The sequence below is a fragment of the Adiantum capillus-veneris genome, chromosome 2 (assembly GCF_014529385.1).
Source record: "Adiantum capillus-veneris isolate H3 chromosome 2, ASM1452938v2, whole genome shotgun sequence".
NCBI classification, from domain to species: domain Eukaryota; kingdom Viridiplantae; phylum Streptophyta; class Polypodiopsida; order Polypodiales; family Pteridaceae; genus Adiantum; species Adiantum capillus-veneris.
In genome coordinates, this window is record NC_140932.1 from 18,029,776 (window position 1) to 18,045,144 (window position 15,369).

General features: G+C 44.7%; 1 protein-coding gene across 1 annotated transcript in view; it reads right to left on the minus strand.

Moving 5' to 3' along the window:
• Nucleotides 1-622: 622 nt before the first annotated feature.
• LOC147462451 (putative GTP-binding protein OBGC2) overlaps nucleotides 623-15,369 on the minus strand; it is a 100,695-nt gene continuing 85,948 nt past the window's right edge. The window contains exons 8-12 of the mRNA XM_086484029.1: nucleotides 13,792-13,992; nucleotides 2,179-2,286; nucleotides 2,012-2,086; nucleotides 1,691-1,899; nucleotides 623-1,049 (exon numbers count right to left, since the gene is read on the minus strand). Coding sequence (XP_086340155.1) covers nucleotides 911-1,049; nucleotides 1,691-1,899; nucleotides 2,012-2,086; nucleotides 2,179-2,286; nucleotides 13,792-13,992 — 732 coding nt within the window. The 3' untranslated portion in view covers nucleotides 623-910. The remainder of the gene's footprint in view (nucleotides 1,050-1,690; nucleotides 1,900-2,011; nucleotides 2,087-2,178; nucleotides 2,287-13,791; nucleotides 13,993-15,369) is intronic.

Here is a 15,369-nt window from a genome sequence, read left to right on the forward strand (position 1 = left end):
ATTAGTATTCAAGCTATAATTGAGATGCCAAACTCATCTTGATGGAAGCTGTCCTTTTCTACAAAACGCATACTATTTCTTCTCCTGTGCTTAGATTTAGAGTTTTTCAAGGCTTCTGTAAATTGTAAATGCAATCTTTTCAAGAATGCTCTTTGCATGTTTATAGTTATTAAAAAAGCATTATGCTTGAGGAATTAGTATTCAAGCTATAATTGAGACACCAAACTCATTTTGATGGAAGCTATGTCCGTTTCTACAAAAGGCATGTATTTCTTCTCCCTTGGTTTAGATCTAGAGATTTTGAAATTCTGAAGGATAGAATTGCAAGGCAAGACACTTTTGCTTTTGGCAAAGCTTTTATGTTTTAACATGGCTTAGCAGTCTTCACATTGTTCTCTAAACATCAACAAGCCTCAAATGAATGTGTTGATAAGGCATGCTACCGACAGCTAAGTCCTTGTATAGTGTCATTTGGAAGAATGCTACCGACAGCTAAGTCCTTGTATAGTGTCATTTGGAAGAATGCCCGACACTAGTACTGATTGACTACTTGCAAAGCAACATAAGCTTTTCCATAAGGACCTATAAACATGCAGCCACTCTCAGACATCAAAGCAATTGGTAACGAAGCAGCAAGCTATTTATCATTATAAGGTTTGTGATACTCTTGAAAGTTAATAAATATAATGACATCAAGGCTTGAAACTTAGAGCTATTCCCTTCTGTCAACTCAACAAATAGCTGGTACAATGTGCTATTGCCAAAGATGGAGAAGGTTGGCATGCCTTCACACAATTGTCAGGAAGTCAGGCATTAAGTCATTAACCCTCAAGCTATAACTTGTGTCTCAAAGAGCACAAGGGGAAGAACCCAACTCACAGAAATCTATGTTACAAACTGTCCCTTTTAATTAGAGCTCCCACTGCGGGGGGACATACATCTCTGGCTTTGGTTGCAACCTCCTCTGAACAGGTTTTTTAGATTTTGAATCTGTACTTTCAAGCGTAGACCTTATTGTAATCAAAAGGTCCTCTATGCCCATTCCTTCCCTGCATATAGATAGGACAAAAAGGTTAACAGTAAGTTTTCTAGAAGACTATTTTGATTAGGGCAATAGAATGAGGCATCATTTGATACACAGGTGCATTACATCCAAAGAGCAAGCACCATGGATCAAAGTGGTTAGCATTCATAGTGAAACCGAATTTGTGGAGCACACAAGAATGATACTATGCATAGATTGAAGCATATGGCACATATACGCCTACGCAAACGGGTATAGACGTCTGTTATAAGTATGTTTCAAAGGGGCTGCCGTAAACATATGTAACCCTAAATTCTAGCCACTTTTGTAGGTACATATGCTAACCAAAAAACTATTAAAAGTTCAACTTACAAGTTACAACTTGACATTGAACATTCAGTACTGGCTCCAGAGTCCAAAATTTTCAAGTTCTTAAGATTTTTACACTTTTCAAAAAGACCAAAATGTTTGGTCAAACATTCTCCAAAAATACCAAACATTTGCAAACATTTCAACCTCAAACATACACATGTTTCAAACTATGATAGAGAATGTTAATCTATGGGTAAGCCAAGGTTTCCACGAGAAGCTGTGCAAATGTTCATCTACACGGTATCACTTGCAACACAACGAAGAGAAAAGAGAAGACAAAAGACAGATTCTTACAGAGCGCTTATCCCCGCAATTGCTGCTGCATGAGGGAACTTTCGGACAGGCTCCTGCTGACTGAAAAAGTACTCTCTTGCATCGACTGAGCTTGCCCCATAGTCCATTAACGGATCATCTGATCTATTATCGTCTGATTCAGGGGGGTTTGTTGACTGGGTGCCCAGCATAAGAATCTGTTCTTTCAATGATTCAAATCTTGCCGCAGCCTGGAGCCAAGTTTCATCATATAAAAAACAGCCTTAGCTTCTGCTTTGGTAAAGCCTAAGCACAACCTGAACAAGTATGTGTGTTGGTCCTTGTTCCAATAAAGCAGCATACCTCGGGAATATCCAGCTTATTCAATACAACAATGTGTGGCCGCTCCAAATAATCAGGGTTGTACATTTGTAGCTCCTAAAAAATAGCTTCCCCTATTAGTTCATTTTTCTGCTCATTGCCCAAATATATTGATCTGATAATGGGATTAAAAAAACTTTGGATTTTACCTCACAAAGTATCCTGTAATCTTCCAGCGGGTCTTCTGAAGAGGCATCCACGACATGAACTACAATCCTTGTTCTGCGCAAATGCCTAAGAAACATTCTTCCCAGACCCTGAAAACAGGAAAACAGTTTTAAGTAGGGAGATCACACTAAAAGCTTGCCATCACAACAGCAACCATGAGATCCGAGAAGATTCAACAGCAAAATCCACTGCCTGCAGCCCAAACACAATCAATTGTTTTGAAAACTGTGAAACCCTTTCACTCTGCAAGAAATCGGAGCATGCATGCACCTCAAACAAGCGCAGATCATTCGAAAATTATGTCGAATATTAGCAATAATCCCACAGGAAAAGAATAGTCAGAGTTCTACACAACACACAGGGGTACACCATAAGAGGACAATGCAAATAGTATAAAGATGCCTTGACCATGACCATCACCAAGGAATAAAAGGTTGCATTCATGGAGACAGCTCTTCATGTAACGGGAAAACCACGAACGAGGCGGTAGAATCACTGCAACAATCACTACATTGAACCAAAACAGCAATTACTTCAACTTGAAAGAGAGAACACACACTGTAGACAGAGACACGGAGTGGCGGAGTTCCACTCCCAGAAGCATTGGCCCCCAAGTTGGGTGCCCCTTTCGGTACTTCATTTTATATTCAGAATCTCAGAGTACGACTGCCGGGGAGTTGCTCTGCAAACATACCACCATGCCCTGATTTCCCACAACCCGTGATTTCCGCAGGGATTTGCACCGCAAAATCTGAGATACCACGTCATCAATCGATCTGCTCTCTCTCTTTCTTGGTCTCTGGGTTGCACATCTTCACTTTGTGACAAGCCCGCCCGCCCGCCCCCCCCCAACAATAAAAAAGAAAAAAAAACAGTGATCGCCTTTGATAACACCTGCAAAACAAACAATAAATCGTAATCCATCTGACTACACACTGATTCTATGCATACATGGATTTGACCACTCAAACCATGCACTAACACAAAGACACTAGTCACTGAACAACCACAATCACATTCACATCATTATCCCCATCGTGATCTCAAACACAAATCATGATCATTATGAGTTATTTCGCAATCACATCCAAATCACCGTGATCTCTAATGGATGTCTTAATCTACTAAATCTCGCCACTTTCATATTCACATCGCCTCATTGGTTCCACACAGACATGCCAATGAGCATTCCCACAAGACAATACATTCAAAAAGCATGCATCCGCACATTTCCTAGTCCACACTGGATTTCAAATGACAATCCACGTTCATATAGTTCACAATAAGGATTCATATGCAAAAAATTAAACTAGCCACCTCATCTAATCATGTACCAACATCACTATCTAGCCATCTCATCCTTCCCGAACTTTTTTTGCACTAAGACCAGTATCTAATCATCTCATTCAGAGAGAACTATTGATGCACTAGAATCACATTTACATCTTGCCCTTAAGAAGATCTCAGACATGAACTGTGAGTCCAATAATTCATTTAGCCATCACATCTAGATCTCACCAATCTCTACTAGATGTCTAGATGCACTAAATTCATCATATCAATCATCAATATCATCCTTGTTGGTGATTCAAGACAATGCTATAGACATTTCGTCTCTCATGCTCAAAGAAACGCACCTTTGAAATTGTCGATCAATCAATCCTTATTAAGGAGTTCCTTAATCCCAAAATTATGGTCAACTTTTTATGTAGATATTATAAAGTCACTTAGAAGAGCATTGTCAACCTGTCAATTCCCTTTAGGGCAATCTGTGACAAAGGAGTGAAGTGGTTCCCCTCTTGTGAAAGCACATACCGCACTAGATTCAACCCGCTGATTTGACGTGCATTTTTGGAATAGGCAGAGCTAAACCAAAAGCCTCAAAGTAAAGCTCTAGTATATGAAGAGTATATGCCAAACTTCTTGAACTTGACCAAATATCTAAGTTACCCTTCACTTTTCTTATGTGCTAGGACTCTTTATGTATAAGAATCTCCTCCATTTCTTTAACCTCAGGTTGCTCCTCTGGCTCTCTTTCCTCAACACTTCACCTTTGAAAGGTCTCAATAGACTCACATGAAAAGCATTGTGAATCTTCCAAGTATCTGGCAACTTTAGTCTCAAGGGCACATCATTGATCTTTTCAAAACTTTGGAAGGGCCCATAGTATCGTATACTTCGCTTTGGAAAAAGTCTCTCCTTACCCTCCTTTCTAAGGCACGCCTTATCAACTTTAAGAAGCACCCAATCATCTTCCTTCAACTGCAAGTCGCGTCATTGCTTGTTTGCAGCCTTCTTATACCATTCTTGGGACTTCTACAAAGCCTCCTCAACCTTGGCGTAGTCAATCTCCACATCCCTGTCAAAGTGTGACCATTGGTTTTGTAAGCAAACTCCACCAAGGGAAATACTTCTTCCACTGAGACTTTTTTGAGAGATACAATGCTTCTACGAGTCTAATGTCACTAAGTTGGTAATCTTTGGTGAGATCTTTGAAAGAGTACAGAGTAGGGAGACAGTTTCAAGGTATTCTCCCAAGAAAGGGTATTTGATACAAAAGACCATGTGGTGTGTGACAAGTGGTTTGAGGCAGAAGGTGTTGACGGAGTGTCACAATCCTCCTTTTGTTGGGCACAAGGACATAGATGCGACACTTACAATGTTTGAGACTTACTTTTATTAGCCGTAGCTTGGTTGTAGCTCAAGAAAGGTGTTGATGATTTTGTGCGTACTAGTTTGTTATGCCAGAAGGTGAAGTATGATAGGCACAAAATAGACAAGACTCCTACAACCTTTGTCAATTTTAGATCGACCATGAGAGTATAGTGATGGACTTCATTTTTTTAAAATCTTCCTAAGACTGTTTGGACATGATAAAAACTGGACTATCAAAGAAAAAGCTATTTGTCTCGTACATTTTCGGTTACAAGGGATATCGAACTCTACTATTTTAGATAGAGACCCCAAATTACCAGTTTGTCTTGGAGAGCAATGTGTGAAAATATAGGTACTATGCTCAAATATTCGTCATCAAATACCCAAAAAGCGCATGTGATCAATAGATGGCTTTCTATCATGCCATGCTTCATATGGAGCCATAGACTGCAAAGCTTTCGCATGACACCTGTTGAGTACAAAAGTGGCACATATAATGGCCTCAAGCCAAAACGAATGAGGCAAAGCTTGACTTTTGACCATACATCTTGCCATCTCTGTAAGCGACCTGTTCTTTCTTTCAGCAACATCATTTTGCTGAGGCGTATACGGCACTGTACATTGGTGTTTTATCCCATGACTAGCCAAAAATGCATTAAATTCATGAGACATATACTCCCCCCCTCAATCAGAACGAAGGGTGCCCATAGTACATATAGAGTCATTTTCAGCCATAGCCAAAAATTGCTTGAAGCACATAAACACTTCGGACTCCGTCCTAAGCAGATACACCCATGTATGCCTGAAGTAATCATCAATGAAAGTCACGAAGTAAAGGTAATTGCCCAAGGATAGAGTTTGCATGGGCCCACAAACATCACTATGCACAAGCTGCAATCTGCATGTAGCCCTAACTGAAACATCCTTTGGAAACTTCGAACACTATATCTTACCCAAAATATAGCCTTCACAAACATGCTTAGCAGGTGCTTCAAGAGGCGGCAAAAAAGCAACCATATCAGATTTTTGCAAACGCAGCAAATTGGTAAGATTCAGATGCCTAAAACGTGCATGCCAAAGTTCATCTCAAATAGCCTTAGAATCCACAACTGCATTTGCAAAATTCTACCCACACTTGTCATACAAAGTGAGCTTATACAACCCACAGCATAAAATGCCTAATGCAACAATCTTATCACCGAAACTGAGATCATGAACTGTACATATGTCATCCACAAATTTCACAACAAGACGAAGTCTAGCAAGTGCAAATACAGACAAAAGGTTCTTCTTGATCCCAGGTACATAAAGTGCATCAACAAGTGTGAAAGAACTGCCATTCGCAGCACTCAGCACAATCTTTCCAACTCCCTTAACCGAATAAGAGGCATTGTTCGCACAAGTAACTGAATTCCCATGAGGGACATCCTCAAGAGAGGTAAACAAGTGACGATGAGACGTAATGTGCTTTGTAGCACCACTGTCAAAGTACCACACATCAGCATCTGCAACAACTGACATACATGCATCATGGACAGAGGGATCATACGTACACTCTGCACTGAAAACCCATTCTGCATCAACATCAATATCACAATCTCCTTTCACAGAAGACTCAACAATTGCTACATTTGTAGTGGAACCAGCCTCTTTCTTCTTAGCCTCTTTTGCCTTCAACTTAGGACACTGCTTGATCAAGTGATCATTAGCTTTACAATAATGGCAACGTATCTTCTTTCTGCCCTTTTCACCAAAATTCCCAGACGAACTACTGTCCGCACAAGCATTAAGAGCATGTTATTTTCCACCTGCAAAAGAATCACGAGAAGTGGCTACATTGCTATTACCACCTTTTTTTTTAGCAGCAATGAAGGCCTATTCAACTGCACGCTGTTTAGCCCTGTTTTTTCTAGAATGTGACTCTTGCCACAACAATGTGCATAATACATCAAACTTGACAACTACCTTGGGTCATAAGTCTCCAAGTACTAGCAAAAGTCTGGTAAGAATCTGGCAAAGCATCAAGAACAGTCTGCACAAGGGAAGCTTCAGAAATGACTTCGCCTGCAGAAATAAGTTGCTAATTAATATCCTTGACACCAGCAAGGAAAGTGTCCATCTCATCTTCCTCATGCATAATCAAGTGGAGAGCGAGGAGCATTTTGTTTGCAGATGCAAAGCTTATGTGGATATCAGAGTCCGATACGAGCCCCTATTTAGAGAGCAGCCTACCTTTCGAGATATCACGCACTCTCAAGATCAGAGACAGCTGGGGTGCTACTTGCTAGAGAAACAGAGGCACAGGGACACACTTCAACAGCCACCTACAGAGACCCCGGGGGGAAGACAGTCACAGCTAACAGATTTCTTTCAGAGCGCTACACCCCTTCCACTCCAAGACCCACCGAGGGGAGTGACCCTTCAACAGGCTGAGGCGAGCCGTGGGCCCGACGATGCCCGCGGGCCACCAGAGGCCAGGCCCCACGACTCTACTGCAGACAGATTGAGGAGATCAGGACTCAAGCACATTGAGTTGCCGAAGAGAGGCTGGCTCACCCAGAGGCGTTCATCAGGGCAGGCCTTGTTTCCCACCCTACATTTTACCTCCCCCCCCCCGGGCAATTAGCACAAGATGGAGCTAGCTAGATTGATGCATCTGCATGGTTGTACTACCCTCAGCATATAGACATGCACATATCCCTAGTACTAGTGCTCCACCCATCCCCATAGATTTCATCACCCACCAGACGTCCTTCTCTCTTTTATTTGTACCAATCGGAACTATTTTGTCTTTTCCGATAGACAGAAGATATACACATATGTATACTTGATTTGTCTCTTAGGTCGACTTCGGCCTCACATAGACTACAACAGAGGATTTGAGCCATACTCTCTCGACATCCAGAGGGCAAATGAGGATGGATTCTAGTAGTAGTATCTTTGTTCTAGTTCTTTTGTACCCAACCATGGTATTAGATTCACCATTTTGTAGCAGATTGGTCTCATAGGTCATTTTGGCCTTTTGAAGACGTTAATATAACATTTCATTTCATTTCTCTCTCTCGACTCACCATTGTAATCAGTTTGGTCTCATAGGTCATTTTGGCCTTTTGAAGACGTTAATATATCATTTCATTTCATCTCTCTCTCTCTCTCTCTCTCTCTCTCTCTCTCTCTCTCTCTCTCTCTCTCTCTCTCTCTCTCTCTCTCTCTCTCTCTCTCTCTCTCTCTCTCTCTCTCTCTCTCTCTCTCTCTCTCTCCGCCTCCCCTGCGCGCTCCCGCTCCCTACCCTTGCTCGCTGCCGCCTCCCCTCGCGCTGCTCGCTGCCCTGCCCCTACCCTCCCTCGCTCCGCCTGCAGCCCCGCCACACTGTCCCCCCCTCTCTGCGCTGCTGTGCCCGCCCCCCCCCCTCGCCCTGCTCACTGCCCTGCACTCTTGCTACCGCTCCCGCTCGCTGCCCGGCTCCCCCCACCCCTGCCCGTTGACCTGCCCTCCCGCTCCCGCTCCTCTACCCCCTTGTGCTCCCCGCGTAAGGTGTCCCCCGGACTTCTTCTACGCGTAGGATGTCCCCCCCCCCCCCCCTTCTTCTACGCGTAGGAAGTCCCATTTTTTTTTTTTTTTGGACATGGTATCACACTCGCTATGGTGTATCAGCTTGGTCTCATAGGTCAATTTGGCCTCTTGAAGATGCTAGTATATCATTTTATTTCTTTTTTTCAATTTAGAGAGCATCTGCAGCCACTGATACATATTGCCCGCAGGGATGAGCAGGCTAGGTACATGTGGGTGAGATTGAAAGCAGAGACAAGCAGATATCTCTACCTAGCTATTTGCTACTTTCCCCCGAGTACATCAATTTATGCATCACCCAGAGGACAATCCCCTTTCTCTATTTTAGATGATGACATATGGGAGTTCTCTAGGGATGGTGACATTATCATACTAGGGGACTTCAATGCTAGGACTGCTCATCACCGGAAAGTGTTTTATGATACTTCAGAGGAGATGCTAAGAGAGCTAGATGTCATGGAGACGGGCCTGTCCAGACTATCACACAATGTACAATGTGGAATATACTGAGTATGGGCGACACCTGGTAGACATGGGCACTGCACATGGATTGGCCATCTTGAACGGCCTACAGAGATTTCTTGCTGCGGGAGGTTTTACATGCGTCCCACACAGGCATGGAGCCAGCACAGTGGACTATGTCATGGCACAGCCGAATCTCATCTCTAGTATCCAGGATCTCATAGTTGGGCCCAGACCGGTCGGGGTAGCAGTAGATCATGCTCTGGTGTCGATAACCATCTCTTTCCAGTTCAGTGTAGCACACAGGCCACGGGTAGCATCCCCTACTTGCTACACACACACAGGAGACGGATTCTGTATACATGGACGGGATCTACGGACGCCTATGCACTAAGGACCCGGGGCAACCTCTGGAGGAGCTAACTACTATACTGACACAGACATTCCATGAGGCAGCAGCAGAAGCATACCCACACACCGAGCTGAGCAGAGCCGCCGATCAGGAAGCATGCCTCAGAACATTTGGTACGATGAGGAGTGCCGCCAGACTAGAGCCAAACTTCAGAGGGAGGTGCTTTTGGGGGATGTCACTCACAGACAGTCACAGATTGACTTCCGACGCCTGGTACGGCGGAAGAAGAGAGCTTTTTTGGCTCGACTCGAGCAGGATCTATATCAGCTATTCTTGAGTCAAGACTCGCGTGAGGTGTGGCGGCTCTTTCATGAGCAGTCCCCCCCCCCCCTGCTATTTCCTCCACAGAGACCTGGGGTCAGTACGCATCATCCTTGTACACAGTACCTAGACAGCCGCCCCTCCCCAACCCCCCCGACCCATGCCCACACACATGTGCTTTTTTCACCGCTGAGATGGTGAAGAAAGCCATTGACAGGATGAGGACTGGGAGAGCATGTGATCATGATGGCTTAGTCGCTAAGCATTTCATGCATGCCAAAGAGCTTCTAGAAGTTATGTTTAACCGTGCCATGTGTGAGGGCCTACCGGACACTTGGAGCCTATCTACGATCGTACCTATCTTCAAGGCAGGAGACCCCATGGAGCTTGGGAATTATCGCACTATTATGATTGGGCAGCCTACCGGACACTTGGAGCCTATCTACGATCGTACCTATCTTCAAGGCAGGAGACCCCATGGAGCCTGGGAATTATCGCACTATTATGATTGGGCACACACTGGCACGGTTGTATGCATCCATTCTTGAGCAAGAGCTGAGTAGATGGGCAGAGAGGGAAGGAATGCGTGCAACTGGGTAGGCAGGGTTCAGGAGAGGCTTCTCTACTCTTGACCATATCTTGAAACTCAAGGCAGATCTCATGGGAGACGGATCTATTGTAGCTTTGTGGACTTCCGCAAAGCTTTTGACACAGTACCCAGACCTAGATTGATGCGCAGATTACAGGAAATGGGAGTACCCACAGAGCTCATTTGGGGGATCATGGCATTGTACAGATCAGTATTAGGGCATTTACGCACCCCGGAGGGACTTTCTACACCCGTTCACTCCACTATTGGGGTGAAGCAGGGCTGCCCGCTCTCTCCTACTCTTTTCGGTATGTATGTGGATGAGGTTTCTGACTACATTGACAGCGATGGGGATAAAGGTGCATAGCTGGCAGGGACATGGATTCCACTTTTGTTATATGCTGATGATATTGTGTTGATCTCCGAATCCCCAGAGGGAATGCAACGTCAACTGGATACTCTCCATACGTTTGCCCACGAAAGTGGTTTGTCTGTCAACCTTGGTAAAACCAAGGTTGTGGTGTTTAATACCACCCCACAGTGGATCATGAGGTCAGCACCTACATTCACATACGGCCAGGAGACTGTGGAGTACACAGACGCTTACACTTACCTTGGAGTGGTTTTTAGCGGACCTACATTCTCACTCAGAAGAGCAGCAGAGACCAGACTGACTAGAGTCCACGCAGCATTGGGTAGATTGGAGAGGATGTGTTCGCAGGTTCAGTTTCAGGAGCCCCGGACGAAGCTCTGGCTCTTTGACACCTTGGTGGCTTCAGCATTGCTCTATGGGGCTGAGATATGGGGACCTTCTTTGGATCACCACGGGAGGCCAGGTCGCAAAGACGGATGGGGGAACATGGAGAAACCTCTCATCTCTATGATCTCGCGGCTCATTAGAGCCAAGGCATCAGTACCACGGGCCATTATCCGAGCAGAGCTAGCGGCCCCCCCCACTAGTGGTGGAGGCGCTCACCAGATCAGTCTCCTTCATAAACCGCACATGGAAACTTCCCAGAGACAGATATGCTCGCATAGCACTTGAGTCCTCTCAACAATTAGCCATACAAGGAGATACAACATGCTGGTATGGGGAGATGACATCATGGTTTTAGGCGCATGGGTTCAGCATAGACAGGCTGCCACCATTCCAGTACTCATCGGATGCACCATCTCTCATTCTTAACATGATCGGAGATCACCAAGCTCGTCCGCCAAGATCTGACCCAGCTAGACACCAGGAGGACATGGATACAACCAACACAAGAATTGGGCACGAAGATGGCTTTTTACAGAGACCACCTTCTCCAGCTTACGGAAGATGGTTTTGTGACGAGACCAAGATACATGGATACCCACTTGTCTCATGGGATACGATGTGCTATTGGCCAATTACGCACATCGTCTCACCAGCTGCGGATTGAAACTGGGAGATACAGCGGAGTACCAGCGAGGCCAGGACATGCCCCTTGTGTGACATGGAACCTGAGACAGAGCTGCATTATACATGCCGCTGCCCCGTCTACTACGAGATACGAGGCCGCTTCCATTGCTTGTTCAGAGAGGGTTTTGAACCACTCTCAAGAGTAATGGGATACGAAGATCAGAGATGCCTGGGTTTGTTCTTGCTCGAGCTGCGCAGACACAGAGAGAGCCTGATGAATGGCGAGGCTAGCCAGTCTCAAAGACGGATCACAGACTTCTTCAAAGCAGACACGGGACAGCAGCAAGAGCCACTCCCACAGCAGAGCTCCCCCTCATCTCACACTAGAGGCACACTGATCGACCGAGCGATTGAACTGGGGAAATCCAGGCGCCCACGACTGCGAAGGACTACACAGCACCGACGGAGGCTACGTCAAAAGATTCGGAGCATGCTGGCCAGGCATGCACGACGCCCGGTCAGACTACTAACCATGGAGGAAATTGATGAGATTCGCCAACAACCGATGCTAGATTTTTTGTGATTCAGCTATCCCAACATGCCGCCCATTTTTGCTTAGCTCACATCGACCAATCTAGGATCCCATAGTATATATCTTTGTTTTGTATTGTTGTTAGGTTATTTCGTTACTTTGACTTTGTATCAAATCCACCACCTTGTAACTTTCTGGTCTCATAGGTCACTATGGCCTTTTGAAGACGTTAATACAACATTTCATTTCATTTCATTTCTCTCTCTCTCTCTCTCTCTCTCTCTCTCTCTCTCTCTCTCTCTCTCTCTCAGCACCGACGGAGATTGCTCCACAGGATTCTAGCACGACACCTAGAGTGTCAATCAGGATAGGCTTCATGCTACTGCTATATTGTATCATGGTGACACTTATCCCCACTTTGTACCTTTGTGGCATTATACCATTGCTCAGCTTACCAGCCACCCATAGGAGTCTGTAGCACTCCTATCTCAGTTTCTAGTTTGTAGTTTTCTTTGTTTGTACCCAGACTTGGTACTAGACTCACCATTGTAATTAGTTTGGTCTCATAGGTCATTTTGGCCTTTAGTAGACGTTAATATATCATTTCATTTCATTTCTCTCTCTCTCTCTCTCTCTCTCTCTCTCTCTCTCTCTCTCTCTCTCTCTCTCTCTCTCTCTCTCTCTCTCTCTCTCTCTCTCTCTCTCTCTACAGAGGAGAGCAAACGGAGAAGTCACTACAGCCTACTCATACTAGAGGTACACTGTTTGACAGAGCCACTCAACTTGGTAGATCCAGACGTCCACGACCTCGGGGGGTCTCCCACTACCGACGAAGGTTGCAACAGAAGATACAGATCACTCTAGCTCGACATGCAAGACGCCCAACCAGAGTTCTGACCATGGAGGAGGTCGATGAGATCCGACAGCCCCCCTTTCCTCCCCCCCCCCCCTTTATTTCCTTTCTCCTTAGTGCCTTAGTGTTTTAGTGTTAGTCCTCTGTAACTGGGTAACTTTGTAACTTGGTAATTTCCGTACTCAGACATGGTATCAGATTCACCAATTGTCACTTTTTGGTCTCATAGGTCATTTTGGCCTTTTTGAAGACGTTAATATAACATTTCATTTCATTTCTCTCTCTCTCTGTCTCTCTCTCTCTCTCTCTCTCTCTCTCTCTCTCTCTCTCTCTGCCCCCCACCCCAATTATGCCTTTCCTTGTCATTCCAATCTGCTCCAAAACCCAGCTCACCGCCCCCTGTTCCATGCTGGAGAACGTGATCCATCTTTTAGCTCTTTAGCCTTTAGCCTTTCACAGAATCTTCAGACAAACGTACTTTTTCAGAGTGGAGCCAGTAGGTTAAGTTTTTTCTAAGCAAGACTTGGGCAAAACAGAACAAAAGCAGGTATTACTTCACAAGCACACCACTGTTAAAAGCTTTAAAAATTCAAGGTCGAAAAGGTTATTGTGATAAGCTGTGGGTTACAAGGTGGATTGATACTGGCTTTGAGCCTTCAAAACACACGCCTTTTCCCAAAAAAAAAAAACACAAAACAGCTATGCGGCCAAAACTTAAAAAGCAAGAGTTTAACAGCGTTCTCAGTCAGTTTGTCATAGGGACTCAGTCAGTTTAACAGCGTTCTCAGTCAGTTTGTCATAGGGACTCAGACAAAGTCACTGGCACACCATTTGTGATACAATTATAATTACATGATGTACAAAGATCACACTGACCTTACCAAGGTGTGCACCTTTGATTAAGCCTGGAAGGTCTGCCATTTTGGGGCCCTTTGAGAAACCACCATCAACCTCCTCAGAACTGCCAGGAAGGTGCCCAAGATTTGGCATCAATGTTGTGAAGGGGTACTCTGCAATTTCTGGCTTTGCTCTTGTAACTGCAGCCAAAAGGGAAGACTTCCCTGCATTAGGTAGACCCTGTAGAACGCAAACAAGATTAGGAGCAGACTAGACGTAACACTGCAACAAAAGAAAGTTTACTGTTCACATTTATGTTCGCAAACAACTTTTATAAGCCAGTTCCAAAAACTGGTCCCCACGTGAACTTTACAAGCATTCCACAGAGACCGGAGAGGGATAGCGCCCATGCATCTCAAGCTTTAAATGACAAGTTTCAGAAACTGGTCCCTATAAACCTCGCAGCATTTGCAGGCACTGCCAACAATATTCACCATGGGCTCTCACTCAGACTGAGACACCATTCCACTTCTGTCAAGGCTATTTTCAACAGGGAATACTATCACTTTCGTCCACATAGCGGGAAGCTGGTACACTTGTGCTTACTACTGCAAGCGGTAACTCTTCTACATCCATAGAGGATTCGGAGGGAATTGCTCGCTCTGGAGATGTAGAAGAGATAAACATGGAGGTCACAAACACATCGTGGCCAGACTCAATGAGACACATAAAGCAGAAGAAAGAAGGTTTAAAAGACGGAAATCATGTAGATACAGTGGGAAAGGCAGTACATAAGTGATAATTACCGATTAGGCATGATTGGATGTTATAGCAATTAGCCCCACCCTGATCAAGAAAACAAGCACAATAGATATATTACAAAAGAAAGAATTTCTCAAAAGTTCGGAGTTTCAAACAAGAAAAAGGGGACACAAAAGATTGCCCAAAACATGGCAGACAAACGGTACTACCATATTGAAGGTTTGAACATGTTAAGCATAAAAAACAAGGAGCAAAAACTGACAAGATAGCTATCTTCTAGATGCAGTTTGTAGATGCAGCGGTTTCTCGAAATTAGGTAGATTTTATAATGTGAGTGCATGCGGTGAGTGCGGGAAGGAGAAGACACACACAGCATGTGGTGGAGCGCAAGATGAGAAGAATACTCATCCACTCCTTATTGTTCTATTAAACCAATAAGTGAATTATGTTCGTGATGGGTTCCTGCGTGTCCGGCCTAGTTGGCCTGCAACCCTAACAGTCTCCCACTTAAAGGCCAGCGTGGCCCACCAAACAAGAATATATAGCCAGATGTGGATTTTGACTATCCACACAACCCAAATGATCTGCATCTTTGTAACCCACTATGGATGCATCGCTATTCCATAAGCGTAAGCACTTGCTCGTTGTACCCTTACGGTATCTCAAAATGTACTTCACTGCTTCCCAGTGCTTTCTGCCAAGATTTGCCATAAACCTGCTAACCACTCCCACTGCAAACGCAAAGTCTGGTCTGGTGGCTACCATGGCGTACATAAGACTACCCATTGTTGAAGAGTACGGCACCTTTGCCATTTCCGCTTTCTCAGCATCAGATTGGGAGCATCATCCTTGCTA